A 26,909-nucleotide genomic window follows, 5' to 3' on the forward strand; every position below is an offset into this window, starting at 1 on the left:
TTCAGCAAAGTGTTTAAGCCTGCGCTTCCAGCTTGCGCTTAGAGCCCTGGAGCCCTCTCTGAGTCCCCAGCACACACAAAGTGCTGTGCTGAGCGGGGACCGGGGAGGGTCGTTACCTCCGGAATAATTACCGAGCGCCGGAGCCGTTTCGCCTGCCTGGCTGAGCGGCGCTGATCCAGCGGGGACCCATCTCGCTGGGTGGGAAGATGAATGAGGAGTTCAAGCAGCTTTTTACCATATCAAGGCTTTTCTGGTTGCTCAAAAGCCCCGTGCGCACAGTGACCGCGCTGGCACAGCCCGGGGTGCATCGCATCCCCAGAGACACAGCATCCCGGGTACCCGCACCTGGGACACCCCCCAGCCCCAGCTCCGGCTGGGGGGGGTGTTCTTGTTCTTTCCCATGGAAGGATCCACAGGCGAGGGGCTGGTTTGGTTCTGGATGCACTGGTTTGGTTCTAGACACACCGGTTTGGTTCTGGATGCACCGGTTTGGTTCTGGATGCACCGGTTTGGTTCTGGATGCACCGGCTTGGTTCTAGACACACTGGTTTGGTTCTGGATGCACTGGTTTGGTTCTAAACACACCGGTTTGGTTCTGGATGCACTGGTTTGGTTCTAGACACACTGGTTTGGTTCTGGATGCACTGGTTTGGTTCTAGACACACCGGTTTGGTTCTGGACGCACTGGTTTGGTTCTAAACACACTGGTTTGGTTCTAAACACACTGGTTTGGTTCTGGACGCACCAGTTTGGTTCTGGACGCACCAGTTTGGCTCTGGACCCCTCCAGCTGCACATCAGCACACAAAGGATTTCCTTCTTTTTTTGTTTGTTTTCTTTTTTTTTTAATACAAAACCAAAAAAGCGAGAACTTCCTCCCTCCCCTTTTCTTTCCATTTTTCCTCTTTTCAACATCATCCACAGAAGTTTACAAAACAGCCTTGACGTTCCACTCGCGGATACAGGATCCCATCAACCCCAGCCCCCAGGGATGCCAACTGAGAGAGATGTGTCACCTTCACCACTTCTGTTTATTCGGCCCAAGTCCCCCCTTTCCCCTCCGGCCGGGCAGCGAGCGAACAACGGGGCAGTGGGGACGGGTCTGTGGTCGATATCCGAGTGCTCAGAAAAACCAACAGAAACAAATAAAAGGAAACAAACCCCCCCCATGTGCCCCAAAGGGAAAGGCTTCTCGTTGTTTGTATTCCAAACGAGGGACTGTCCAGCGAAGGAGGTGACACCGCTGGGGTGCCTGTCGGTGCCGGGGGGACACGGGGTGACCTGCTGATCATCCCTATGGCTCTGGGCATCATCCCCTTCAGGATGGGGCCCCTCAGAGCCCCCCCGGCTGCTTTTGGGAGCCGAGCACAGATCGGACCCTCCATACCGATCCAGACCCCGCTGGGACCACCAAGAGGCTTTGGCAGCCCCACCGCCAGCTCCGCTCCCCCCCCCGCCCCGACTCATGGCCAAGTCCAGGAAATCCTTATTTTGCTCAGTTTTGTGTGGTGGTTTGTTGGGTTTTTTGGTAAAAAACAGTTTCTCCTTCTACCCCCCGCCTCCGCCGCCTTGCTCAGCAGTCCATGGCGGCCGCCTGCACCTGCACGGCCAGGAGCTGCCCCCCGCGCGGCCCCGGGCCTGGGTACACCACCCGCACGGCCGCGGCTCTGCCGAGCAGCTCCCGGCCGCCCCGGCGCTCCGTCCCGGCGCCGCAGCGAGCGGCGAGGAGGGCGGCGAGGAGCAGGAGCCCCGGGAGCAGCAGCAGGAGGCCCTGCCCGCCCTGCGGCAGCCAGGAGCGCCGGGCGGCCTCCTTAGTCCTGGCGCTCACACAAGCCGCCTTGGCCTGCGAGTCTATGAAGGCCACGTGGAGGCAAGCCCAGTACTCCGTGTCCTGGTGCAGCCGCGTGATGTTGTACGTGTGGGTCCCCGTGGGGATCCGGGCCACGTTGGTGGTGTCCACGCTGGGGCTGAGCAGTAAGCTGGACCAAGTGAGGTTGGAGGAGACGGTGTTGAGATGCGGCTTCCAGGCAAGCAGGATGTGGTAGGACTGGACGTCCACCACCACCAGCTCCAGGCTGTCCTGGCCGAGCGGGAAGGAGTGGTTGACCGTCAGGCTGATGCTCTTGGTGTCTGCCCCGAGGAGGTTGTGAGCCACGCAGGTGTACAGCCCGGCCTCCCCAGCCGAGACCCCCTGGATCTCCAGCGTCCCTTCGGGGTGCACCTTGTGCCGCCCGTCTTCCGTGTAGGGGATCAGCTTCACCCCCGAAGGGGTCACCCAGTAGATCTCCGGGTCTGGCTCCGCCAAAGCTCGGCAATGCAAGGAGACGTTGTCACCATCCGCCACCTCTAAGCGGGAGGGAAAGCTCTTGGTGGAGATGAGAGGCAGGCAGCGGTCGGTCATCTCCCGGAAGGGGACATCCCGAATGTGCCTCCTCTTGAGGTCGGGGGGCTCGGCGCAGAGCGTGGACTGCGGCTCGATGAAGCGGATGCGGTTCTCCGTGCTGTTGACCCAGCGGATGACGCAGTCGCAGCGGATGGGGTTGCTGTGGATGCTGATCTCCTGCAGGTTGGGCAGCGACTCCACCGTCTGCTTATGCAAGGCACTTAGGGCGTTGTTGTTGAGCATGAGGGTTTCCAGCTGGGGGAGGTGGTGGAAGGCTTTGGGGTGGATGAAGGACAGCTTGGGGTTGTTGGTCACGTCCAGCTTGGTCAGCTCGGGGAGGTTGATCAAGGCGAACTGGTCTATGGACACCAGCTCCTCCATGTTGTTGAGCCCCAGCTCTTTGAGGTGCAGCATGTTGGTGAAGTCGCTTTGCCTGACCCTCTGCAATGGGTTTTTGTTCAGATCCAGGAACTTGAGGCCAGGGACTCGCTGCAGGGCCCGCTTGGGGACGTTCACGAGTTTGTTGTCGTAGAAAGAGAGGCTCTCCAGGCTCCGCAGCCCCTCCAGCGCGTAGTCCGAGATCTCCCTCAGGTTCATCCCAGCCAAAACCAAACTCCGCAGCTTCGACAGGGGCCTGAAATTCATGTCCAAGATCGCATCCACCCTGTTGCCTCCGATCATGAGGATCTCCAGGCTGGGGAGCATCTGGAACCAGCGGCTGTCGACCGTCCTCAGCAGGTTGGAGTTGAGGTGGAGGCGCAGGAGGCTGCCGAGCCCGGAGAAGGCGCGGGGGGCGATCCTGCGGAGCTGGTTGTGGTTCAGGTAGAGCTCCTGCAGGTTGCCCAGCCCGGGGAAGCTGCCGTCGGGCAGCTCCGCCAGCTGGTTCTCCTCCAGGTGCAGGCTGAGCAGCTGGGGCATGCTCTTCAGCTCCAGGTCCCAGACGTGGGAGAAGCTGTTCTGCGACAGGTCCAGCTCCGAGAGGTTTCTGAGATAGTCCAGCTCGCTCTGCTCCAGCCTGCCGATGTTGTTGCTTTGCAGGAGCAGGGTCTGGGTCCCCTCCGGCAGGTCCCGGGGCACGGCAGAGATGAACAAGTCATTGCAGTCCACGGTGGCCGCCTCCCGGTAGACCGAGCGGGGGGTGTACCAGGGCCTGATCTGGCAGACACACTGCGGGGGACACTGGACCTTCCAGGGCACGGTGGGGATGGCGGTGGCGGCCACCACGCAGAGCAGAAGGGAGCTGGTTTGCAAGCGTCGCATTTTCGGCTGGCGGGACCGGCTTCCTCCCAGGCAGGAAAGGCTCACGGGGCACATCTGGAGCGGGGGATGCGGTGGCAGCTGGGTGGGGACAGCAGCCACGGGAGAAGATGCTCCATGCGAGCCCTGGGCACCGCTCAGCCCCTGCTGCCTGCCCCCCACTGAGAACACACAGCACCCTGAGCAGGGCCGGTGCCTTCAGTCAGAGCTTCACCTTTTCTTCCTCTCCATATGGTTCATTTTTGCCTTTGTTTGCATCTTTTGAGCCCCTCGAGGTCATTCCTGAAAGAGGACAAGGTGTGTTAGAGGAGACCTCACGCATGTGGTGAACAAGCATGTCAGAGTTTAACCCGGTTTATACCCATAACATTAATGGTTCCCCCCCAGCACAAGAGGTTTGCGGTGTCCCTAACCCAGCAGCAGCCCATGGCCCTTGGGCTCGTGGGCTTGTCCAGGGCTGGAGCTGCAGATGCTGGGACGATAAATTCTATACGTGGGTGTTTTTCCTCCCTGCACTCAGGACTCTGCTTTCTGCCCATCGTCCTCCCCAGCACCGAGTGCCCCCACCCAGGAGCTCCCAGCCCCATGTGCGGCCCCCTCAGGTGCCTCTCCTGGAGGAGACGTGTCCCCAAGCACAGACCCGTTTCTCCATCTCTCGCAGGAGCCCTGCAGGGACCGCAGGCTCAGAGCTCGGTTCGCTTTGCACCAAAACAGGTCGCCCCAAACCCACCTCCCCACTTCTATTTCTACACCAGCAAAGCAGCCAGCACTCCCAGCTCCTCACAAACCGGGGCCTCAGGGCTTAAAGTGGCCAATACTGGGAGAACTGGTGTCCCAGGGGGTGGTGCTGAGCAGGAGGACAAGGGTTTGGAGAAAGGGCAGGACATGGGTGAGCAACACCCCTGTGGGATGGGGCTGCAGCACCCGGGGCTGCGACACCCTGAGCAGCCACGCCCACATCACAGCCACGCCCATGGTGATCACAGCCACACCCATGGTGACCACGCCCACATTCACAGCCCCACCCACAACAGCCCCACCCACAACAGCCCCACCCACAACAGCCCCACCCACAACAGCCCCACCCACAACAGCCCCACCCTGGACTCCCCTCCCCTCCATGTACCCCCAGCTCCTTTTAAAGCCCTGGCCCAGGGTGGGGGCAATTTCCTGTGAGCACAAACCCCTAATTGGGCTCATTAGAAGCTCCTGGGGCTACAGAAGCCCCTTAACCCCCTCCATGCTGGGTGCCACCCTCACTTTGCACCGGGGGAAAGGGGCCAGGGATTCCTCAGTGGGGTGTTCAGGGGGGCCGGGATGACCCCCAGCAGCTCCGTGTCCCTCTGGCCATGGGGCTCCAGACCCGGCCATCACCCCGCCTTTCACTATTTGATTTGCTCCAGCACTCCTTACCCACGCTGACACAAATCAAACCGAGCCCCAAACTTCCCCCTGCCTTAAAAGACTCTCACGCAGCAGGAAAAGCATTAAAAAGCAGCTGGAGTGGGGGAAGAGAAAGTTTCTCTCCAAGCAGCTCTATTTTATCACCCCCTTGTTCTCCCTGTAAAGGGCTCCCAGCCGAAGTTTATTCCGCACCGACTCAGCCAAGCCTGGCTCCAGAATTGATCCCACTCCTCCCTTCTCTCCTGCCGAGAGGGCAGCGGCTTTTAAACCATCTCCCGGAGAAACAGCATTAAAGAGCAGGAAGGCTGTATTGATTTCTGCATCCTTCTGATGGATCCTCGTCTTTCTTTTTAAGTGCACAGGCATTTCTACGGCTATAAATCTCTCCGGCCATTAAAATATTATAGAATCTTTTCCCCTTAAAAAAAATAATATGGAGGAGTATTTTTTTATTTCCTTAAGGCTGTGAGGAAGAGCCCAGAAAAAGCACCTTGTTCCAAACTCGGTTTTCCAGGGAGGACTCCCCAGCGCTGCGGTTGGGCTGTTTCTCCGTGGGTTGTGTCTGTAACCGGGCTCCATCATTTTCCCCAGCACGGGCCGGGGCTGCAGCTCTGCTGGCTGTGCGAAGATTTGCACACAAGGTGATGCCGTAACAGTCTGGGTGTTTGTAACAAGCGATAGGATCCCAGCCTGCAGAAAAATGTCATTTTTTTGGCGAACTCTGGGTACTAAACTTCGCATTTCGTGGTTTCAAACGGCATGGAACAAATTGAACAGGGAGGTGACAGCGGTGACACCCGGGGACCTGCACCATGAATTCCTGCGGTTCAGCCGTGGGGCGCAGGGAGATGGGGAGGGGAGGGCAGGAGCCCTCTGCTCATCCTGACCCCCTTACCCAACCAAGTCAGGCTCGTTATTTCTTAATTAGGCACCGAAGGAGCCCGCAGGTTGCATGCAAACTCATTTAGCTCTTCATTGCACTGCACCGGAGACGATGGTGGGACAGACCCCGCAGCTCCCACAGCCACGGGGTCACTGTTATCATTTCACCATTTGGGTTCAAAAACTTCCCCCCCATGCCCCCAAACCCCTTGTTTTCCCCCCAAACAGACTCAGGGCGCAGAATAGGACAGAAAAGCGGAGGGAGCCGGGATCTGCGCTGACAAATAGAGAGCTCGGGCTGGAGACGCGGCCGGGGTTGCGAGGCCAAGTGGCGTCTCCCAGGGAGCCCAGATCTCATCTCCTCTCCCAGCCAGGCGGATTCGCTGCCTTTGCAGGCAGGGAAAGGTGCTGCCCGGGATAACGGGAGCCTTGGTAAAATCCGAGAGGGACAGAGGGACAGCAAAGAGGAGCTGGGAGGTCTGAGGGGACTCAGGGACTCTCTTTCCACCCCAGCCAGGTGTGCTCAGGGATGGAGAGGGCGATACAGCAGAGAAATACGGAAGGAGAAGGAATGAGGGGGAGTGGGAGCACCACAAGGGGATAAAGAAGCAGGACCAGAGGTGAAAAGGAGAAAGAAAGGGACAAAGGGACCATCGGAGAGTGAGATCAGGAGGGGGAGATGGGTTGGGGAGCGCAAGAGGGATGGGGAGCGTGGGTGCACGAGCAGCAGAAAGCCAGGGAAAGGGGAAAAAAATAGCAAAGCAGTGAGAATGAGAATTGATGAGGCACAGAGAAGGGAAGAGTCTTTTCATCAGCAAGTTTGCTGGATGAAGCCGGGAGATAAATCACGCGCTGGAAGGAGCCTTGGTCTCGGTGCCTGCACCGGCTGCCTCTCTCCCTCTGTCATCTGTCTCACCGCGCGGCTGCCGGAGATAAATGGCTGCAGCTGAGCCCTGGATCTGCCGCCCGTCCCTCTCCCTCCCCGCAGCCAGGAGAGCCTCACGCTTCCCAAACCACGCTGCTGTGCAGGATGCCGCGGACACCCCTACACCCCCAGGGACCCCGACTGTCCCTCAGCTGGGACCCTGCTCCTCTCCGCCGAGCGTCCCTCCCGCAGCGATGTCTCCAAGCAGAGGTCCCAGCCCACCCCGCATCTCCCCGGGGGCCGTGAGTTCCTGCCAAGCCCTGTCTGTTCGGGGTGATGGTTTTAAGCAAGCCTGCGACACGGCCATCGCTCTCCCAGCTCCCCGTCGCCGCCGCGCTTTGGCGGCTGCTCAGCCTTCATGTCCCTGTCACCGGCGCTGCCAGCTCCCGGCAGAGGCAGATGAGAAGTGGCAGTTGGATGCTGTGGGAAAATCCTTCCCCCCAGCCCCATCCCCGCTGCTCCTGCTCTTTTCGGCGGCGCGGCTCCGATCTGCAGGCAGCGAGCAGCCGGTGGCTTTGCTGGGCGGGGGATCCACGGAGTCACAGAATGGGAAGCCTGGGAATTCGGGTGGAAATGGGCTGTGAGGAAGAAGGAGGACTCCTGGCACTCGGGGAGCAGATGAACTTGGCCGATGCTCTGAGTTCAACCTTCCCTGAGGTCACGTCTCCCCTGTTCAAAACTCTGTGTAAAAGCTTTGCTTTTATTTGTGATAAAACCAACAGGAATTAAATAGGATTCTGGATCAATTACTTGTAAAACTTTGAAATAGGGCACTGCTGTTATCCAAAACACTCCTATAACACTTTTCTTATCTGGAAGGAGACGCTGCATTAAATCCTGCAGGGCTTTGCTGTCATGGCCACTTTTATGAGGTTGACTCTGGGGTCTTGCTGTCTCCAGGGCTGTTGCCATCCCCCCAGATAAAAACACCTTGGGACCTCCTGTTTTCGGCAGCGCTGAGCACCCACAGCACCAAAATCCAGGCTGGGGAGAGAGGAGAGGGACCGCATGGACCAGCCCTGCCAGGGATGCTGCCTGGGAGCGGGGCTTCCTGATGGTGTTTTCATCGTGGTAAAAGCCTTAGTGCAAATGCAAAGTGAACCCTTCCCTCCCAGCACAGGCGCTTTGTGGATCCATGGACCTTGTGCGCTGCCCTGGGTCCCCATCACTGCCTGGACCCCTATGGAGCGCAGAATCGGGCCCGCCTGAGTTTAGATCTAAAAGCACAGTTACAACACGGCAAATACATCCCGAGGGATCATTAAATCCCGTGCATTCTGGATTAGCCACTTATACAACTGTGGTACTAATGGTGTCTATGAGATAGCTGTTAATCTCGAATAAATGTTTTTAATGAAGCACTGTTTAACATACAATAACTGACGTGTTAAACCTCAGCTAAGCTGCGGAGGCCAAGCCATTATTTGGGGCTAAGGCTGCCAGGGATGATGTGGGGATGGAGCTCTGGATATTGGGAAAAGGAAATATCTCCTCCTGCTGGGCCCAGCTCTCCTGTTTCTGAGGCTTTAATTTGCTTCTGTTTCTGATGGGAAACTCCTTAATGCAAAGACACATACGGGGGAGCCCCGGCACTGTGGGTCAGGGTTTCTGGGCTCAGTCCCAACCTCAGACCAGCGCTGGGACTATGGAAGACCAGTTCAGGCTTGTTCTTCCCAAGCGTTGTGTCACACAAACCCAGCACGCGAGGCAACGGCAAAGCAAGGGCTTGGAATCTCTGGAAGCCAAATCCATCCCCTCCCGATGATAAAAGGAGGCTGGGATGTCTCAGCAGAGCAGCCGGGCAGCTCATATCTCCAAGCAAGCGGCTCTGAAGCCCTGGGGTGGAAAAGCAGCTGCTCCGCTCAGAGCGAAGATCCCAAGGCAAACCTTGGCAGGGAGTTCACCGCCGCATCAGAAAACAAACATATAAATAAAGAAAAGACACCGAAACTCCCCCCACACCCCCCGTAACGTGGCAACCGCTCCCCCCGCGTCCCCGCAGCCTCGCTCATCTGTATTCTCCATCACGGCCCCGCCATCCGCCGGGTGAGCACCATGGCAACACCCTGGGCTTTAAACACAGGAGTTTGTGCTGCCACCGCAAACAGCATTAGGCAATTTAATTAAGCAGCTGGCAAAAGGAAAAACTTTGTCTGTTTGAGGCGCTTTATTAAATTCCAGCGTATTATGCAGCTCTGCGTCTTCGCTGGCTGGTTCGAGGGATGGGAGGATGCTCCCGCCCCCGCTTTTCTGCAGCTTCACCCCAGACAAAGCAAACAAACCAACCCAGGGTGTGCGGGGCGACGAGGAGCCCCCTGCATCCCAGCTGTGTGTCCCCTGCACCCGTGCACAGGGTGCGATTTGCGGTTGTTATCTCCTGAAAAGCATTTGCTGGCAACAGTGAACAGACCCCTCCAAAACCAGCAGCACCGGGCTGCGGCTCTGCCGGCTTTCCTGGCAGTTTCTCTCCTTGATTAAGCCTTGTTTTGTGCAGAGAGACCCAGGGATTTTGTCTGCGGGCCTTCTCCCGCACCCCTCCCAGCAGGGAGGGCGATAGCTTTATTTCTGCTTGTCTAGGAGGAAGACAGGAGATAAAAAGCTGCCGGGAGCGTGCAAAGCAAACGGCGCGGCTGCCTGCACTCGCTATCGCACCGATCCGTCAGGAGCCGGCGGGCAGGAGCGCTGCCCGCTTCTTATCTGGATGCTTCTCTCCCTCCACTCGGGGTGGTTTTTAATGAGGAGGGCTGGGAAATAAGGCTGTTGTTGTTCTGCTTTGGCTTTCGGGCTCTGCAAAGGTTGCGGTGGCTGCGCTTGCCTCCAAAACGCTCGCACGGGTCCCTGTGGCTTCCCGGGGCTGCTGCTGCGGGCGCAGCGTCCTGCCTGGAGCACGGAGGATCTGGCCCTGCTCTGCCCCGATGTGCCCACACAGCACATCACAGAGCTGCTTTCGGTCCCACACTTATTGCCTGGGGATAAACACGGTCCCATCCCACCAGGACACCAAGGGACCGGGTGCCTCGGTGGCCGGGGATGCTCAGGGAGCAGCTGAGGTCCCCGGGCTGGGGATTCCTGCAGAGCAGCTCTTCCAAAACACGGCTCAGCGCCATTCAGGCTTCTTGAAGGGTTTATTCCTCTTGGAGGGCCCTTCCCTGCCCTCCATCTCCCTCCTCCTCTTTGCTTGCAAAAGTTGAGGCCATGAGATGGTGGAGGGGAGGTTGCTGAGATGGCACCGTCCCTCCCCATGACACCCAGAGCCATGGACGGCCTCATTAGTGGGGTCAGGAGTTAAACCCACCTGTGATGCCAGGAATTAAACCCATCTACAATGTCCTGCCTGCTTGGGAAGGTGGCTTTTGAGGTGCCAAGCCAGTGGCACGAGCTCTGGAGGAAGCAGGTTTCCTCCCCGGGATGCTCATGCATGCTCACGACCATGGGAAGCCTCGGATCCATTAACTTTTTGGCTGGGCAGCCTTGGGGCCGTCTCATTTTATCACTGAGAATCGCAGGGCTGGTCTCCAGGCTGAGGGGTTAACTGGTGCATTTATAAATATCTTGTAAAAACAAACTAGAAAAGCTGGCTGATGTCTGCTCCGGGTTGCCTGGAGAAACAAGAGGCTGGGCAGATGAAGTCCTGGTCTCAGCTCGTAGCTGAGTTGTCCTTTACTCCGTAAAATTCGCCTTGTTTAACAGAACCCGCGCTGCATCTCACTGCAGCTCGCTGCATTTTGGAAGCCTCTCTGACACCTGGCAGCACCCCCGGGCTGCAGCAGGAGCTGAACTCCGTACTGGACTCTGTGCCCCAGCGCCCCTGTGACCCCCTTTCGAATGCCAAAGTCCAATTTCCAATCGGTAGGGAGCTGTTTCCTTTCCCTGCAACCACCTCTTGTACAAGCTGAAGCGCTCTGGTGCATTTTGCTCACCATACAGGGCCCGTTGCCCAGCTCTGGCATCGCCAGCCCCTGCCAGACCCTTCCCGGCCGGGCAGGAGCGGCTGCCAGCGCTGCTCGCACTGCAGGTCTGGCCCTGGCTCTGCTCTCTGCTTTATTTATCCCCTAATAATCCCCCATCTGCCATTTGCCCTTTCCGCCTGTCGCTGCACTGTGTCACTGTTTCCAGAGCCATCTCCAGGATCTTCTTCCTGAGTGGCAAGAGCTAATTTAGAGCCCTTCAGCCCGGAAAAGCCATCGCGGAGCCGCTGGGAGCCTGGCGCAGCGTTTCAAATGGCATCTGCCTCCTTCATCACACAGAACCTTTAGAAAATACGGTGTGCGACCAACAAAGCTCCCAGGCCCTGCGAGTGTGGAGCTGGCGGGCTGCGCGCCCCAAGCCCAGCACCTGCGGGGGTCCCAGGATGCTCCGAGCATCCCGAGCCCATTCGAAACCCTCCTCCTTCCCTCCCGCAGTGACCCCAGCTCGCAGGTATCGTGTCCTTGCTCCAGGACCTTCCTGGCAAGCTCAGCCCCATCCTGCCTGGTCGGAGGCAGAAAGCGCGGCTGCCTTCCCCGCACAGCGAGCAGTGCCGCAGGCACAGCCTGTGCCCGGCACCGCGGTCGGGAGACAAACAGCCCCAACCCGGTAATGAGCTCCCCCAGTTCCTCCTCCCCGCCGTGCTCTGTTAAATAATTCAGGCGAGCTCCTGAACTGCCTGGAAAACACCTCCAGGTCTTTCCTAATGAGCTCGCTACGGACCTGCGGTCCACGGCTGGGGGAGCAGGGAGAGCCAGTCCTTCCAGCAGCACACAGCACAGGCCACCGGCGTGTCCCCAAATGTGGTGACACGGCTGGCTGGTCCCCCAGTCCCCAGGCCATATCCATACAGCACAATGAGCGCCTTGCAGCAGGAGGGAGGTTGCTGGGCTGTGTCCTGGCTGGTGCAGAGCAGCCCAGGAGCTGCATCACTGCACGAAGCGGTGCCACCAAGCACAAGCGGCAGATCCAAACGAGGCAGAAATGGCCAACGCAACAGAGAACAAACCTGGCGCAAAGTCCCGCAGAGGGGGATGGACCCTCTTTGCTGGTGCTTTCAAAGCCAAGTCCTTTTCTGGTTCTCGGTGGCAAGCTCTGGTGACAGACACTGCTGTGATGTGACCTCCTGGGGGCCTTGGGAGCACCAGGGACAGGAGGAGGAGGGAGGTGGATTGGGGTGGTGATGGGGACAAGGGCCAACATGTGCGTTCTCTTTGAGGGGAAAGTGTCCAGGAGGGGGATTGGGTCTCACTGGGGCTGGCTACAAATCCAGGGTTCAGTGTTTGCTGCCTGCCAACAGCTTCTTGTGCTGCTGCTTTGGGGCTATGGGAGGGACAGAGGGTGACAACGCACGTGGGAGGACATGGTGGGGAAAAGAGGGGGCTGGAGAGACCCTCGGTGGGCTATGGAGCTGCTCTGGGCTGTTCTCACTGCCCACATTCCAGCCCAATCTCATCTCAGGGGGAATTTCCCAGAGCTGCCAAGCTCCTCTGCCCTCCAGGATTGTCCAGGGGGGCTCCAGAAAACAAATCCATCCCTGAAGGCAGGGAATCAGCGGAGCCCCCGCTCAGGAGGCAGCAGCCCCAGCCCCGCTCTGGCGGAGCGTTCTGTGTCCTTCACTCTTGTCCTGGTTCGGGCAGGACCTCGGGGGGGTGCACCCACGGGTGACACCCTGGCTTGTCCCACTGGTGGGTTCTGGGAGGACGGGGGTGTCCGTGAGCTGAGCACGAGCCCCTCGCCCGCCACAGGCCAGAAACTGAGCAAGACCAGCGCAGGCTACTGGGAGAGCCCTGGCCTTGAAAGCGGAGCGAACGCAAGTCCCGGATGGCCCCGCCAATTCCAGCTAATAAAAAGGATATTTCACACATCAGGCACTTCGCAGACACGTTAATGAGAGCAAACAAAGGCTCCGCCGTGCCGATTAGAGGACGCGGGGCGGGAAGCGCTGGTGGCAGCCAGCCCAGACCAGGACTTGCCATCCCCCTCCTTGGGGACACCTGGGAGCATCCCGGGGACAGCATCAGTGCGAGGGAAGGCACAGGGGTGAAGGGGGAGCCTAAATTGCCACCCCCGGTCCCACCATGGAGCTGGCGGGCAGCGGAGCTGTGGGGTGCTCGCTGCCATCCCAGCGATAGAGCAGCGGCAGGAAAGGGTGCTGAGCACCCCGAGGGGCTGCGCCCGCTTGGGACACGGGGCTCAGCCCCATGAAATCCAGTGCCAGCTCTTGTTGAGCTGCTACAACCATAAACTGGGCTATGATTCGGGATCCTCCAGTTGCTTCAACACCGGTGACATTAGGAGCTTCAAACAAGGCAAATTCCACATTAAAACTTGGTTCCTGTGTGGACTACGCAGGAAGGGAAGCGTCACTAGGAGAGTGAACTTGCCCCCCCATTTCCCTTTCCTGAAGGAGAGATTTCATGCCATGCTGAATAAATAAAATAATGTGATATTACAAAAGACTGCAGCACAGTATATTAGATACCCCAGCACGGTTGCGGGGCGTCTGTCAGCACCGATCGCGCTGACTGATGACTTATCAAGAATGGACCTGACATTTCCAAATGAGCTGCTTTGATAGAGTTGTCATTCAAGGAGGAATCAAAAATAAAACAATAATAAGAATCAAAAACCCTGATAGGAATGGGAAGAGCAATGGAGAAGGTCTCCCGCCCCTGTCGCTCCTGTGTAAGGGCTCCCAGCACAGCGGCGGGATGGTTTGCCGTGCGGCATCGGGAGGGACGTGCGCAGGGACTGTGCTGCAGCTCCAGCCCCAGTTCCCCCGGCAGCCCCAGCCCACAGCCAGCGAGCATGGGCACCACGTACTGGGGCAAACTTCACCAAACCCGGCTGGTTTTGCTCATCCCGACCCCGCCGGGCATCACGCAACTTCCAGCCAGGGCTACACCGGAGACTAACTTGGTATTCAAGACCCAGCAAACCACCTTCTTCAATCTAAATTAAGTATTAAAGTGAAAGGCAATTCAGTGAGGCCATGAATTCATTAGGAAACATGGCTAGATCCAAAAGGTGCTGCCGTTGATAACGTGTCGGGGAGGTGGGGATGGGGGTGCCGATAGAGACGTACAAGCAGCAGTGAGTTAAAATCAGAAAGGGGAAAAGAATCAGTGCGTTATTTTAGATGAAGATTAAATGACGGTCCCTGCTTCAAAGGGCAAGTGGGAGAAGCTAACAGGCTGTGACAAACCAGAATGCATGGACACAGGCAGCCAATTCCCTTAAATAAAACTTTTATTGGCCATGATATCTGGAAACAAGCAGCTCTCAATAGGGATTAATGGTTTTCCCCAGTGTCACCCCGCACACCCCTGGGACGGCCCCGCTGCAGCCAGGGATGCCAGGGGGCCGGGGAGAGGAGGAGCGGGAGGGAATCACTTAGCCTTCATTAGGCCAAATTAAAATCAGAAGTGAGATGACAATTACAATTTGTGACCGGCTAATTGTTCGCCTCAGAAGCTGATCGTTGCGCAGATTGGGGAAATTAATTGTTCGCAGTCCCAGGTGGGTTGGCTTTGAACCCTGCCGAGGGAGCGGAGCTGCTGCCGGGGATGGGAGCCGGTGTGGCCGGGGGTCTCCAGCCAGGCTGCAGGGTCCTGGGGGGCTGGCAGACCCCAGAGCCCCTCGCTGCCCCCGGCTGCAGCTCCTGGAGCAGAGCGGAGCACCCGGGGGGTGGTCACCCCTGTGGGAAGGCCCTGAGCTGGATGGGGTGGCCGTGCTGGCACCTGCTGGCTCTGCAACAGAGCGCCTGCTGTCCTTGTCCTGCATGGTGGCATCTGTCTGCAGCCCCCCCGCAAGCTGGAACCCCCCCCGCCTGCAAACCCATTCCCTGCCTGCAAACCCCTTCCCTGCCTGCAAACCCCTTCCCTACCTGCAACCCCCCCCTGCCTGCAAACCCCTCCCTGCCTGCAACCCTCACCTGCCTGCAAACCCCCCCCACCTGCAAACCCCCCCCTGCCTGCAAAACCCCCCCACCTGCAAACTCCTTCTCTGCCTGTAAACCCCTCCCTGCCTGCAAACCCCTTCCCTGCCTTCCCGCGAGTCCTGCAGTCACCACTGCTTCGTCATCTATCTGGTGCTGAGCGTGGTGTGCCAAGCCCAGCTCCCACCCATCAAGCCCACCACTTTAGAGCATCCTCCTTGATTTTTTTTGCCCCCAGGGTGCTGGGGAAAGGGTGTTGTGCACGCTCGGGTATAATTATAGCTCCTAACAGGGCTTCCAGAGAGGGGGAAGGTGCCAGATTTTAGCGGAAGCGGAGACCCCCAGCTCTGCCTTGCTCCGGCTCTCCCACCCGCAGGGTTGCTGGCAGGATCTCCAGCCACGATGCTCACCGGGGGCTGCAGAGCCGGGCTCACATCAGCCCGTGTCCACAGGGATGCAGGGGGGACCTTTTCCCTCCCCATGCTGCTAATTAGCTGTGAGGTTCACGCGTGTCCCTCTGGGGCTGTCTCAGCCTGATTTCCCCCCTGTGTCCCCAGCAATCCCGCACTCAGCCCCGCATCTCCGCAAGCCCATCACGACCTGCAACACAAGCCTAAAGCATCTCCCACAGGCTGCAGCTCCTCTGCGCACAGATGCTTTGTGCTGGGTCCCCAAGAGCCAGGGGGGTCCTTTCCTTCCCCCCACGCGGATTTGAGACACAAAGGGCTCCGGCATCTCCCGCAGCCCGGGGGAGGCCGTCGGCGCCGAGCGCGGAGCGTGGCGGCTGCCAGGGGCTGACAGCAGCCGGGCAGCGCGCTGTGATAGCTCCTCCGGCTGTACACGCCTGTTGAGCTGCGACAACATGACAGCAATAGCAGCTCATAATCCGCACAAGTGTGTGTTTGTGCCTCGCAGCAGCGTGTGTGCCGGAGAGACAGGTGCACGCCAGGAAGTTATGATATAGATTTCCGCGACTTAACGTTTGCCTCTGTTGTACAGCGCGGATACAGGGAAAGACCCCACAGATTGTTGCAGTGGGAGGAAACGCTGCCAGCCTGCGGGGAAAAGCGGCTCCTTGTTAACCATTTGGGACAAGATTTTCAAAGGGCTCATCTCCCGTGTGCCCGTCTAAATGATGCAGACAGCTCTGGAGCTCTGGACACTGAGTCCTTTTGAAAAATCAAGCCCATACTGCATAAGAGCCAGGAGTGAAGAGGGATGCTCAGATCTCTTCCATTTATCCCTTCAGCCCTCTAATCAAACAAACAAGAAGCGTGCCCAGAGCTGCAGCGGGCAGGCAGAGGCTGTTTGAACCTTCCTGTCCAGAGGTGTTAAAGCCCAGAGGAAAGTGTCCATCCCTGTGTTGCTCCCGGCTGCTCGGACACCCCAGGGTCCCCATCCCACTCAGCACAAAAGCTCGGTCCCCACCCCAGCCCAAGGGCATCTCTGGCTCTAAAACCCTCAGACCAATGGATGGACAAACCGCTGTCACTGATGGACGAACAAACCGCTGTCCTGGCAGCACGACTGTGGATGCTGCCCGTGCTCCATCAGCCCCTGACCTCCCCCAGCAGATCAGCACGAAACAGGAGCAATCAATGGACACCCCTCGGCACAGCCCGGGGGCTGGGGGGATCATTAAGCCTGGCTCGTTTGCAGAGCAGCCCCCTCCAGCCTTCCCCTTCCTCTACCCCAAGGCCAAGGGCAGCGTCCTTTGCAGAGGAGACGCTCAGGGCGATGTCAAAGGCTTTTGAGCTCTGCTACCCATATAGTGCTCTGCAAAAAAACCCAAATCTGACCTACAGGCTCCAACAGGGACAGAGACTTGGTCGCTTGGGGAGGGCACATCCATGTCCTTCAGCTGGGCCAAAATCCCACGTATTGACTGGTATCGACCCCCAGGGAGGCAGCGGGAACACTGATGGCAACCTGGGGCGCTGGATCGGGCGCAGATCCGGGGGCTGCGCAGCCGCGCTGGTCCTGTCCCAGTTCAGAGCCCGGGAACAGCCAGGGGCTGCGCCAGGAGAGGGCAAGAAGACTCCCCAAACCTCGGAAAAGGCCTCCAGACATCGGCAAAGCCGGGTCTGGCCAAGCCCAGGTCTGAGCCTAAGGGAGCCAGGCAGCCCTGCCCTGGGCACCGCTCCAGCCTTCAGACTGCTCAGAGGTGTTCACCAGCAGCTAAGAAGTATCTAATCCACTCGAGTAAATCTGGGCGAGGTATTAACTTTCGGTATTAAACATGGATTTTAAAAGGAGTGCATCGATTTTCTCTCTGTGCTGAATTTCACGGAGGAAAAGCTCCAATGTCCTACCAGCACGGCTGGAAATACGGCACCGAGGTCACATCCCAGACCCCATCGAACCCTGCACGGGGAGCGGCTGCTCCTATGGGCTGAGGGCAGACGAGGCAACCTCCGGCAGCCGAAAGAGCCGTACATTAGTGCAAATGCCAATAAGTCATTAGGAACCATAAGAAAAAATGTACGGTTGCCATAGCAACTGCCAGGCACAGCTTGGGGGCTGCTTCCCCCCATCCTCGGGCGCGGAGCAGCTCGGTGGGGATGGAGACAACCGCCTGTGCCCCGAGGAGCCACGGTGGGCAGGAAGGGCTCGGCAAGACAGGGGCAGCTACACCGGCATCACCCTTGTGCGGTTTGGGGGTGCTGAGCCCCTCCTTGGGGGGCTGAGGGGCTTTGCGTTGAATTAAATTTAACAATCATACTATGAACGGGCGGCAGACACCCAGCTGAAATGCCTATTCCAGCATAAAATGAATTGGTTCGTTTTTTGACGTTCCACAAGTAGGAAAAATCTTTTTTCCTTTTCAGGTGATCAGATACTTGTGTTTTCTCTTATTTTCTTTGGTTTTGCTGTCTTTCCCCTCTATACTTGCAGTCTGTTGATCTCTCGCTGCTGGGATGGGAGACAGAGCCAGAAGAGCTCCCCTGGCCTTTGGGGCAAAGGCATTTTCTTCCCCAAATGAGAGCTCTGGGGTCAGTGCATCTCTGCCTTGGGGAAAGCTGGTTCAAACGCAAAACCCCTTTATGCTGATTACAAACTCCTCACTGATGAAGGCTTTTCCATTCAAAGCAAGCGTTATTAAGCCTCACAGAAGCACAGTGGCCTGTCTTCGTGCAAAACAATTTTCTCAGCTTGAACCTGAGAACAGGGCTTTGGTCAATGGGAAGGACAGAGCCGGCCACGCTCCCACCTCACACGTCAGATTTAATCTCCGAGTGATGTTTTTATGACTGGTTATAAATGCCACAAAATATGGCTTTATAATAGCACCTGGGATAGGCTTTAAAGGCGATGGGCAGCTCTGGAGCTTGGATAGGGTCAGCAGATAGCAGAGCGCTGATAAAGCTGCTGGAGGGGGACGCTGGCATTAATGCCGAGTAGAGTTGGTGAATAATTTATCACAAGTCATTTATTGACCAAGTTTTTCTCCTTTCGCTGTCTGGGTGAAAAGCCCCCCAGTGCTGAGAGCCAGCGCAAGACTTCGGCTCCACTTAAGTCCCAATTAAGCCCTTTGTGAATGGTCTGGGAACGAATCCCAATTTTCCCATATTTATTTGTTATTCAGAATTAGACACCAAACAGAGCCGCCACATAATTCCTGCTCTGCCGCGTGTTTGCAAACAGTTCCTGGGGAGCGCCCGCCGCGAGGGCTCCAGCGTTCCCAGGGGTGACGCAGCCCCCGTCCCTCCCGGACACGGATGGGGGAATGTGTGGGAGCCCATTTCCCAAACCGAGCAGCCCCAGGCGCTCAGCACCACCGGGGTACAGGTTGGGGAAGGCAGGGGGCGCTGGGGCTGCCGCCCCCCTGCTCTGAGATGCAAGCAAAGCAATTTTCTCAGCCGTTTATTGCCTTCCTAAAACCCACCCATCGGAACAGCCTTTTACAAAACCCGCTATAAATATATTTATCACAAAACGCTCTCTGCCATCAACAGCCGCTCACCCTGCACATATATTTCCCCACCTATGAGCTGACTGATGCCCCAGAACGGCGTCGGGCATTTCGGCAGCTGCTCCGGTCCGGCGCGGGAGGGATGCTGGAGCGACACGCGTGGGGACCCGTGTGTGGAAGTCCAGGCAGGAGGACAAGAGGGGATGCCCTGGGCTCCACCAGGAGCTCACAACTCAACGACATCAGCAACCAAGCCCTAAACTCAAACCCAAAGTCCCGGTGTGGAGCCTTATCGACAAAGACCATCTCCCCGCTTAAGGAGGAATTTGAAACTCATCTAATTTTAACGTCTCTCCTGATGCGCTCCCAGTAAGCAGCAGCCAGCTCTCCATGCTCCGCAGCAGCTGGAATCCCGCTTCTCGTGGCTTTTCCCGGCTCGGGCTGGGCAGAGCTGCAGCTTCCAGTGCAGAGCACAGGGGAGAGGGCATTTCCCCCAAGAACAATTCTATTTCCAGGAGAACAACAAAGTCATGGGTACCTCCCATACACACTGAGCAGGGGAAGAACTACCAGGGGGACCTCACACCTCACTTTCGGTGGAGGGCAGCGAAACAGCCCCTTGGTGTGGCCTCTGGCCAAAAGGATGCGAAAGCAAGAAGGGAGGGTGGTGGTGAGGGTGGTGTGCAAGGAGGGGATCCCACGGGCCCTGGGCTGGCATCTCTGCTCTGTAGGAAATCAGCCACATGTCAACAAGAACGCTACCCCATGGGGAGCTTTTAGAACAGGAAGGAAGAGGTATTAGAGACCAAGGTCTGTCCTGAAGGTGATTTAGGAAATACATCATCTGCTGGGAATAAAGGAAGGAGAGAGCCCTGTGTTTGGGCTTCCCAGCACTTGGAGAGGTGCTGATAGCACGGTGAAGTTCCAGCTTCTCAGGTGCACATCTGGAACAAGCTCTGGACCTCTCTGGCATCCTCCATCCCCGTCCTAGCTGGGAAATTGAGGATCACGTCCCTGCATGCGGCGATCAGCTCCAGCAGGAGCGGGGACGAACCCTGTGCCGCTGTGAGCCCGCATGGCGCTGGGGAGCAGGAGCCGCGTCTGGTTCGAAACGCCAAAGCTCCACTCGGCGTCGGGAACCGGAGCCTCCACGGCACCTCCTTTGAAGCATGGAGCAGAGCGGCTGCCCCGGCTCCCCAGGGAGGCAATTATACAGCTTCATATAGAGTGTTGTAGGGAAAGCGATTTCCCGGTGCTCCCACGCCGCGGCGAGGTGGGGAGGGTCAGGGTGGGGGTCCTGCCTGCTCACCCAGCCCCTGCGGCACAGGGCTTTGCGGGCTCTGCGGTCCCACCCAAAGCAATGGGCTTAAAATGGCTGAGGAGCAGCTTCTGACCCCCCGGCCTTGTCAGATCACAGCTTGAGGAACCAGATCCTCATGCCCAGAGGCGATGGCAGCACCTACCTGCAACTTCCAGCAAAAACCTCCCTAGAAACACCCTCCAATGGCCCTTTTCCCACCCCCTCCACCCCACTGCCACGCTGGGACAAGCCCTGGGGGGCAAAGAGCTTCAGCCCCTCCCCACTGATTGCTGACAGCCCTCAAATCCCTTTTTTCCAGGCTCTGGCAGGAGGCAAGAGGTGGTGGGGAGGGCCTGGTGCCTGTCTGAGCAGTGGGGAGAGGTGACAACAGCCCGTGTCCCAGCCCCACACGCAGCCATGGGGTCCCTCCCAGCCCCCTGCACCCTTCCCAGATGTGGTGCAAGGGTCCCTGCAGCAGATCCCTGTGCACACAGCCCCCCGGGACCCCCGGTCCCCATCTGTCCCCAGGCTGGCAGGGCACAGCCACGCACCCCACGGCTGCGGGGGGCCACGGCTGCTTTGCACAGAGACTGCAGGTGGGTGCGTGTCTCCTGCGTCGAGGAGGTTCCTGCGTGGAGGAGCGGGGTTAGGAAGGGTTGAGGTAAACACAGAACCAGCACAGAAATCATTAAAATGACACGGTGGGTTTGCTTTGCCATCACCTCTCGCCCGCACCCCCGGGCTGTCTGTTCTGTCCCTTGCGGGCGCTGAGCCTGGCACCAGCAGGCAAAGGTGGATGCGAAGGAGGGAGGGAGAGCAAAGGCTGAGGCTGTTTTATCTGACACAGCCTCTTTCCTACCCTTCACTCCTTCAGCATTTTCCTTGTGGCTCAGGTCCGGAGGGGTTAATGCACGGGCAGCTCTATCCCGGCTGGATCGCATCCCCGTGCCAGCCCGGGTTCAGCCTCAGCAGCACCATCCCAGCGCATCACCGCGGGGTTCACCGCGGTCACCCCACCTTCCCATCAGGGCCTGGCTGAGATCGACTCGATCCCAGAGCCATTCCCAGGACCAGGAACCCAGCTCCCACCATCAGCGCCCAGGGAAATCTCCCCTCCCTCGCCCGCCTCGCGCAGCCCTTGCCCCCTCCTCGCCACCTGCAAAGCACCGATGCTGCGTGCATTTCCTATTTTCACCTGCTTTTCTTCCTTTTATTTCCAAATGCATCATTTATCCTCCCTGCCAGAGATCAGCAAAAGCAAAACTCTAGAAGGAAAGGGGAAAACAAGCGAACAAACAAACAAACAAACTGCCAAGTGGCCAGCTCTGCTTCAGAGCCCCCAGGCACAGGAGCCCCCCCCCAAAATCACAACCGAGCAGCAATACAGTTATGGGAGCTGGAGCCCAACTTACCCTTGGACTCTCCTCCCGTCTGGCGGCGTCGCTGTCATCTCCTGCCCGCCCCGCGCCACAGCTGCCCGCACATCTGGCTGGGGCAGAGTCTCCGCCGGCAGACAAAGGGCCGGCTGGCCTTGGACCTGCCAAAGCTGGGGGGTCCGTCCTTGTCCCTTCAGGGGTGGGGGGACAGGGACAGGAGGCCACCCGCTGCCAGGCTGCCCCCACGTTCGCCCTCAGCGCCCGTTCTGGAGGCAGGAGGGAGAGACCTTCATCCTCCTCTCGCCGCCGCACACTCGCTGCTCCCTGCTGCCTGCAAACGCTCCCCCCTTCTCCTCCTCCTCCTCTCTCCTCCCCTCCCTCTCTCCATCCTCCTCCTCCTCGCTCCAGTCTTGTCGCCAGGACGTGCCACCCACCTGAATCATCTCTTGCCGGCTGCAGGCTTAACTCCTGCAGCTCTAGCGAGCGCCCCAGGGGCAGCCCCGGCACCCCCAGCCCCTTGGGACGATGCTCCGAGGACCAGATAGAACTGAAACACCTCCTGCAGAGGCTGAGCCGGCTGCTCGCACCCTCGGCATCCGCAGCGCATCCGCTCCCGCTGCAGCTGAGCCCGCTGCAGCACCGGGGTCCCCTCCCCGGGGGGGACGCAGGGGTCACCCAGCCCAGTGCGGGTTGTTGTGTGGCCCCACATTAGGAGGGAAGCAGGAGACTCGGTGGTTTGTGGCCCAAGTGCTTTACTGCTCACCAGCACCCAAAGGGCTTTATTTGCCTTTTGAAATGATCCATGTGGCCCTGGGAGCCCCATGCACCCACCCCACCCCGGGGGACACTGCCGACGTCCCATGGGGTTCTGCAGCACCTTCCCCTGCCCCTCTGGGGGTGGCGGCTGTGTCCCCAAGCAGGATGTGCTGCCGGTGGCTCGCTTCCTCTGGAAGGGGATGCTCAGAGACTCTTAACCTTGAAAAACACCGGGGAAAAGCTGCTTTCTGCTTTGCTGTGTCTCACACTGAGAGATCCAGGGCCCTGATTGTCACCCATCATAGGAGGTGAGGGATACACACCCCAGTGTGACACAGGGACAAGTGTCCCAGGGCCAGGCAGGGACGTGGGGCTCTGGCAAAGGCAGAATTCGGGGGGTGCAGCAGGCAAGCCCCAGCTTTTGTTTGCTTTCCAGCAGTCGCTCCCCAGAAACGCTCTTCCCAGCCCCATCCAGCAGCTGCCAGAGCCCTGCGGATGCCACACGCGCCCCAGGAGTGACAGCGGCCATTGAATCCCGTTTCATGCTCAGGAGCTGAGCTGGGGCTCTGGCTCATTCCCAGAACATTTGCCTGGGGCGCTGGCTGGAGCACAGGGATGAGAACAGATGCGCACACAAGAGACAGAGCCAGGGAGGCAGAAGAGGAGAGATCGGAGTGACCTGATTTAATTGGCAGGACTTCAATAACATAAAATCCCTGCCCATGTGTCCAAACCAAATGGGTGATGTTCTGGCATGTTGGCCCCCATTCAGCAAAACATTTATGCAGATACTTAATGGGAACACATGCTTAATTTTAGCCTCGCTTAAACGCTTTGCAGCAGGAACTGGGAGTCAAAGGGGGATCTCAGCTGGAAAGTCTCCTTGTGGCTTTTCAAATAGCAAGGGGTGAAATGTGGGGCTTTGGCCAGATAGCGGGGCACACAGCGCTGTGCCCCTGCATTTTGCAGAACCCCACGAGGCCTCCTCTGAAAGCCGCTTCTCTCATGAGTCTATAGAGCTCCCGGTCAGCTGGAGGAGCCCTTCCAGATGGTCTTTGTGCCAGTGCCCACATCCTGCTGCTGCTGCCAGGACCATGGGTACTCAGAGGGCACCGGAGCTGGGATTGCGACATCTCGCACCCTCCTCCCCATTGACCCCAAGGCACAGGGGCTGAGCAGGCAGGGGACAACCCCAAGCCGCTGCAAACCCCTCAGTTTGCTGCATCCCTGTGTGCTGCAGCACCGCATGCACGGAGCGCTGCAACCGGGGAGAAGAGCTGCCTGTGCTGGCCCTGCTGCAGGAGGTGCCTCCAGCACACGGCTCCCAAGGGCACAAGGAATCACTGGGTACTTGATGGTGGCTCTTGACCCGTCTGCCCCAGGCTCAGTCTCGCGGTGCAGCTGCCCAGGGGCTGCCGGGAACGGGGGAAGCTTTGGCTGCTCCTGCGCTTGGTCCCTCTGCAACACCCTGCAGCTCCTGGGGACCCTCCTCAGGGCACCCCCTGCCCCAAAATGTGGGTCTGGGGGAGGTGGGGAGGCAGCAGGTCCCTCCCCGGCTGCTGGGGCAGCGTCGATGGGAGCAGCCGGTGCTGCGGAGACCTTAGGGCTGGACTGACAAGCGAACTCCATAGAAACAGCTGAACCCGGATGAACTGCAGGGTGTTATCCGAGGCTTGGGGGCAGCCTGCAGAGCACGGCTAAGCCCAGGTCATTTAATCACTTCTCATTCCAGCTACGGGGTGGGGGGTTCAAAGGTGCTTGTTTGGTCTGAAGATTAATTGAAACTGATCCCTTCAGCCTCAAGCTGAAGCTGACTCAATGACCCCCTTCCCATTTGCAGGGTGGGGACACTAGTGTCACCTCACTCCTGGTGACAAAGGGCATTTACACAGAGGGGAGGGGCTCCCCCCACCCGCTTTAGGTGTGGGAGGAGAAGCGTTTTTCTGTAAACACATCCTGAGCCAGCGAGGGAAGGAGATGGCGGTGACAGGCGCTCCCTGCTCCAGACACAGACACACGGGGTGGGCGAAGCTGCCCCGGACCCCCCGTCTAACACCTTGCCCATGACCAGGCTCCGTCTTCTGCAGACGGTGACTAACGCACGTCACTCCGGAGATGCGATCTTCAGGCGGATGAGTACAGCCTGATCCAGGTTTTAATTGTGTGGGATTTTAGCCGAGATAGCACTGATTTATCTTCCCTGCTGCTTCAGCAGTTCGCATCCCTCTCCTGCGCTTGGAGTCGCCTACAACGGATTCCCCTGGCGCAAGGGGTTAAAATGGCTCTTCCTGGAGAAGCCGCTTGCAATCTCAGGATGATGTTTTATCTGCAGCCAGATACATGTGTAGGGTTGTAAGGAGTTCCACATCCCCCTTCCCAACCCTTAAGACACATCATTAACTCCTGGGGAGTTCGGGAGGCTGGAGGTTTGGGGAGGGTTTGCATCGTCTGAAGCTGTCGTGTACTGACACCGAGCTTTTCCAGGATTATCGCTTAATCCTCATTTCCACTGCAGATATCAGACACTAGGAACAAGCTGTTATTATTACCGTCATCATCATATTTTTATATCTTTTTATAACGTCTTTTAGTACTTGTTTTGGGATAATTTCCAAATCTCCCAACATCAGCCCACGCATGTTAAAAGCTGCCCAGAGAGCCCCCGTCCCCTCCCGAAAAGGGGGAGCAAAGTGGCAAAAGCACGAGGGGACGAGCCCCGTGCCGTGGCAGCCGTCGGTGCCGTGGTGCTGGTGTGGGGGACGGCAGAGCCCGCGCTGCTCAGCCGTGCGTGCGCCAGAGCCGGGGAAGCGAGGCGCAGCAAGGCCGAGGGCCAGATCAATAAACACATTTAAGCATCCACCTCCGAGCCCCCATCGATTTCGGCATCTAAATACATTTGGAGCGCTGGGTCTATACGGCCGAGCCAAGGTCACACCAGAAATGTGCGGCAGCGAAAGGAATCGGGACTCAGGACTCCTTCCCGAGCCGGTGTCCTGAATGACGGGGCTGTCCCCCCTTCCCGCGGGAGCCCATTTAAATCTGATTAAAGCACTGCACCACCTTCAAGAGATCGACAGGAAACCCCGTGTTTGCATCCCAACAGGAGCGTGGAGCCCTGATTAACCCTGTTCACGCTGTTTCATATCAAAACAACATCCCCGACTTGCCGTGTCTCGGTTGCTGCACCGCGATGCTCGCAGGGCCGGTCCCGGTGCCGGCACCGCCGCACAGACCGCACAGAAATGTTCTTCTGGTTGCTTTATTTCTCTGCTTTGGGGCTGTTTTACAGCTGCTATAAAAGCTGATGATAAATCAGGGGTGATGCTATAAAACACAGGAACAAGCAGAGTTAGAGCCCAAAAGGGACTGACTCCCTGCGCCCGCCCCAGGAACCGGGGGGAGCAGCTCGGTTTATCTTTCCCCCTCCCTGGCACCTTTACGGCCGCGCTGGGAAGCGCGTTACAGGGTTGAAGAGAAGCTGATGGAGTCCCCCATTGAAGGAACGCGCCGGCAAGGCGTGCTGAGTAATGCGGCCTTTTCTTACGGAATGCGCTTTGCATTGCAGAAATGTTATATCGCTCTCTCTGGCTGCCTTCGCCCCCACCCACTCTCAAATTTACAGGCAGAAGATTGGCCCAGGGGGAAATAAACTTCCTAAAGAGCACAGCGTTCGCTGATAAAGAAAGGGAAAACCAGCGAAGAAAATGATTACGATGCTTCATGCGTTACGTGCTGGTTTAGGAGTAAAATTTGTTTCTTTTATTGCCAGAGAAAAATGTAATTAAAAGGCTGCAGCGTCAGCCGGTTGCAACTGAACTTGTTGCATTTGTTAGCAGACAGGACCATTAACATCTTTTGTGTCTGGGCCTTTTAATCTCTGAGGACCAGTTATCTCTTCCGCTCCCTCCTCACAGATACATAACCGGTATTAGGAGGTGGCAGGGATGTAAGCGAGCGGGGCTGCCTTCCTCCCCATCTTCTGCACTGGAAAATTCACTGCATGCTTTTATTTTGTTTTCCTGCCCGCCGCTTCCCCACCCTGCCCCACATGGGCCCAAACTGCCACCCTGCCTGGGGACATCAGCCCGACCCGGTGACAAACCATGTACAGAGGGAACGCTGCAGAAATGTGAGGGGAAGAGCAAGAGGGGAGGACAAAAGGGATGGGAGGGAGGGAGGGAAGGAGGGAAAGGGGGCTCCTGCGGTGCTGGTGCATCTGTGTGCCCCCCGGAGATGGGGCAATGGGGCAGCTGCTGGACCCATGTCCCACTGCATCCCCCAGGCTGGGGTTTCCCCAGTAAGAGGGGTGAGAAAGCCATGTGGGCATCCCGAGCAGGCGGGGGACCGTGGGACACCACTGTCACCAGGGAACCCACCGCCCCGGCTGTGTTTTGATGCTCTTTGCCTTGGAGCTGCTGCTCAGAGCGAATTTGGGTGCGAGGCAGAGCGAGCGAGCTGCCGTATTTGTATTTGTCAGCGTTTCCATGGCAATGCCAGCCTCCTTCTCTCCCCTTGTGCGCGCACACATGTGCACAGGCGCTGCGGGAACACACGTGTGCACACGCACACATGCATGGGTGCTGCAGGAACATGCATGTGCACACATGTGCAGGCACTGCGGGAACATGTGTGCACACGCACATGCACGAGTGCTGCAGGAACATGCATGTGCACACACACGTGCAGGCACTGCAGGACCATGTATTTGCACACACACATGCACGGGCGTTGCAGGAACATGCATGTGCACACACACATGTGCAGGTGCTGCAGGAACATGTATGTGCACGCACACATATGGACAGGCA

The 26,909-nt window shown here is 58.1% G+C and overlaps 1 protein-coding gene across 2 annotated transcripts; it reads right to left on the minus strand.

The window, feature by feature from the left end:
* Window positions 1–1,011: 1,011 nt before the first annotated feature.
* Window positions 1,012–21,693, minus strand: LRRN2 (leucine rich repeat neuronal 2). Of its 2 annotated transcripts, XM_065854813.2 has the most exons (3): window positions 21,382–21,693; window positions 5,534–5,733; window positions 1,012–3,921 (listed from the first exon to the last, which is right to left on the minus strand). In XM_065854813.2, the coding sequence occupies exon 3, from the start codon at window positions 3,694–3,696 to the stop codon at window positions 1,573–1,575; it is 2,124 nt and encodes a 707-aa protein (XP_065710885.1). In that variant the 5' UTR covers window positions 3,697–3,921; window positions 5,534–5,733; window positions 21,382–21,693; the 3' UTR covers window positions 1,012–1,572. The 2 variants fall into 2 exon arrangements, with proteins under 2 accessions (XP_065710885.1, XP_065710884.1); XM_065854812.2 differs by lacking the exon at window positions 5,534–5,733.
* Between the last annotated feature and the right edge of the window lie 5,216 nt (window positions 21,694–26,909).

This window comes from Patagioenas fasciata, chromosome 21 (assembly GCF_037038585.1).
Source record: "Patagioenas fasciata isolate bPatFas1 chromosome 21, bPatFas1.hap1, whole genome shotgun sequence".
NCBI classification, from domain to species: Eukaryota; Metazoa; Chordata; class Aves; order Columbiformes; family Columbidae; genus Patagioenas; species Patagioenas fasciata.

Bases quoted from the DNA above. Each gene is read 5' to 3' on its own strand.
- LRRN2 (XM_065854812.2), bottom strand. From the start codon at position 3,696: ATGTGCCCCGTGAGCCTTTCCTGCCTGGGAGGAAGCCGGTCCCGCCAG.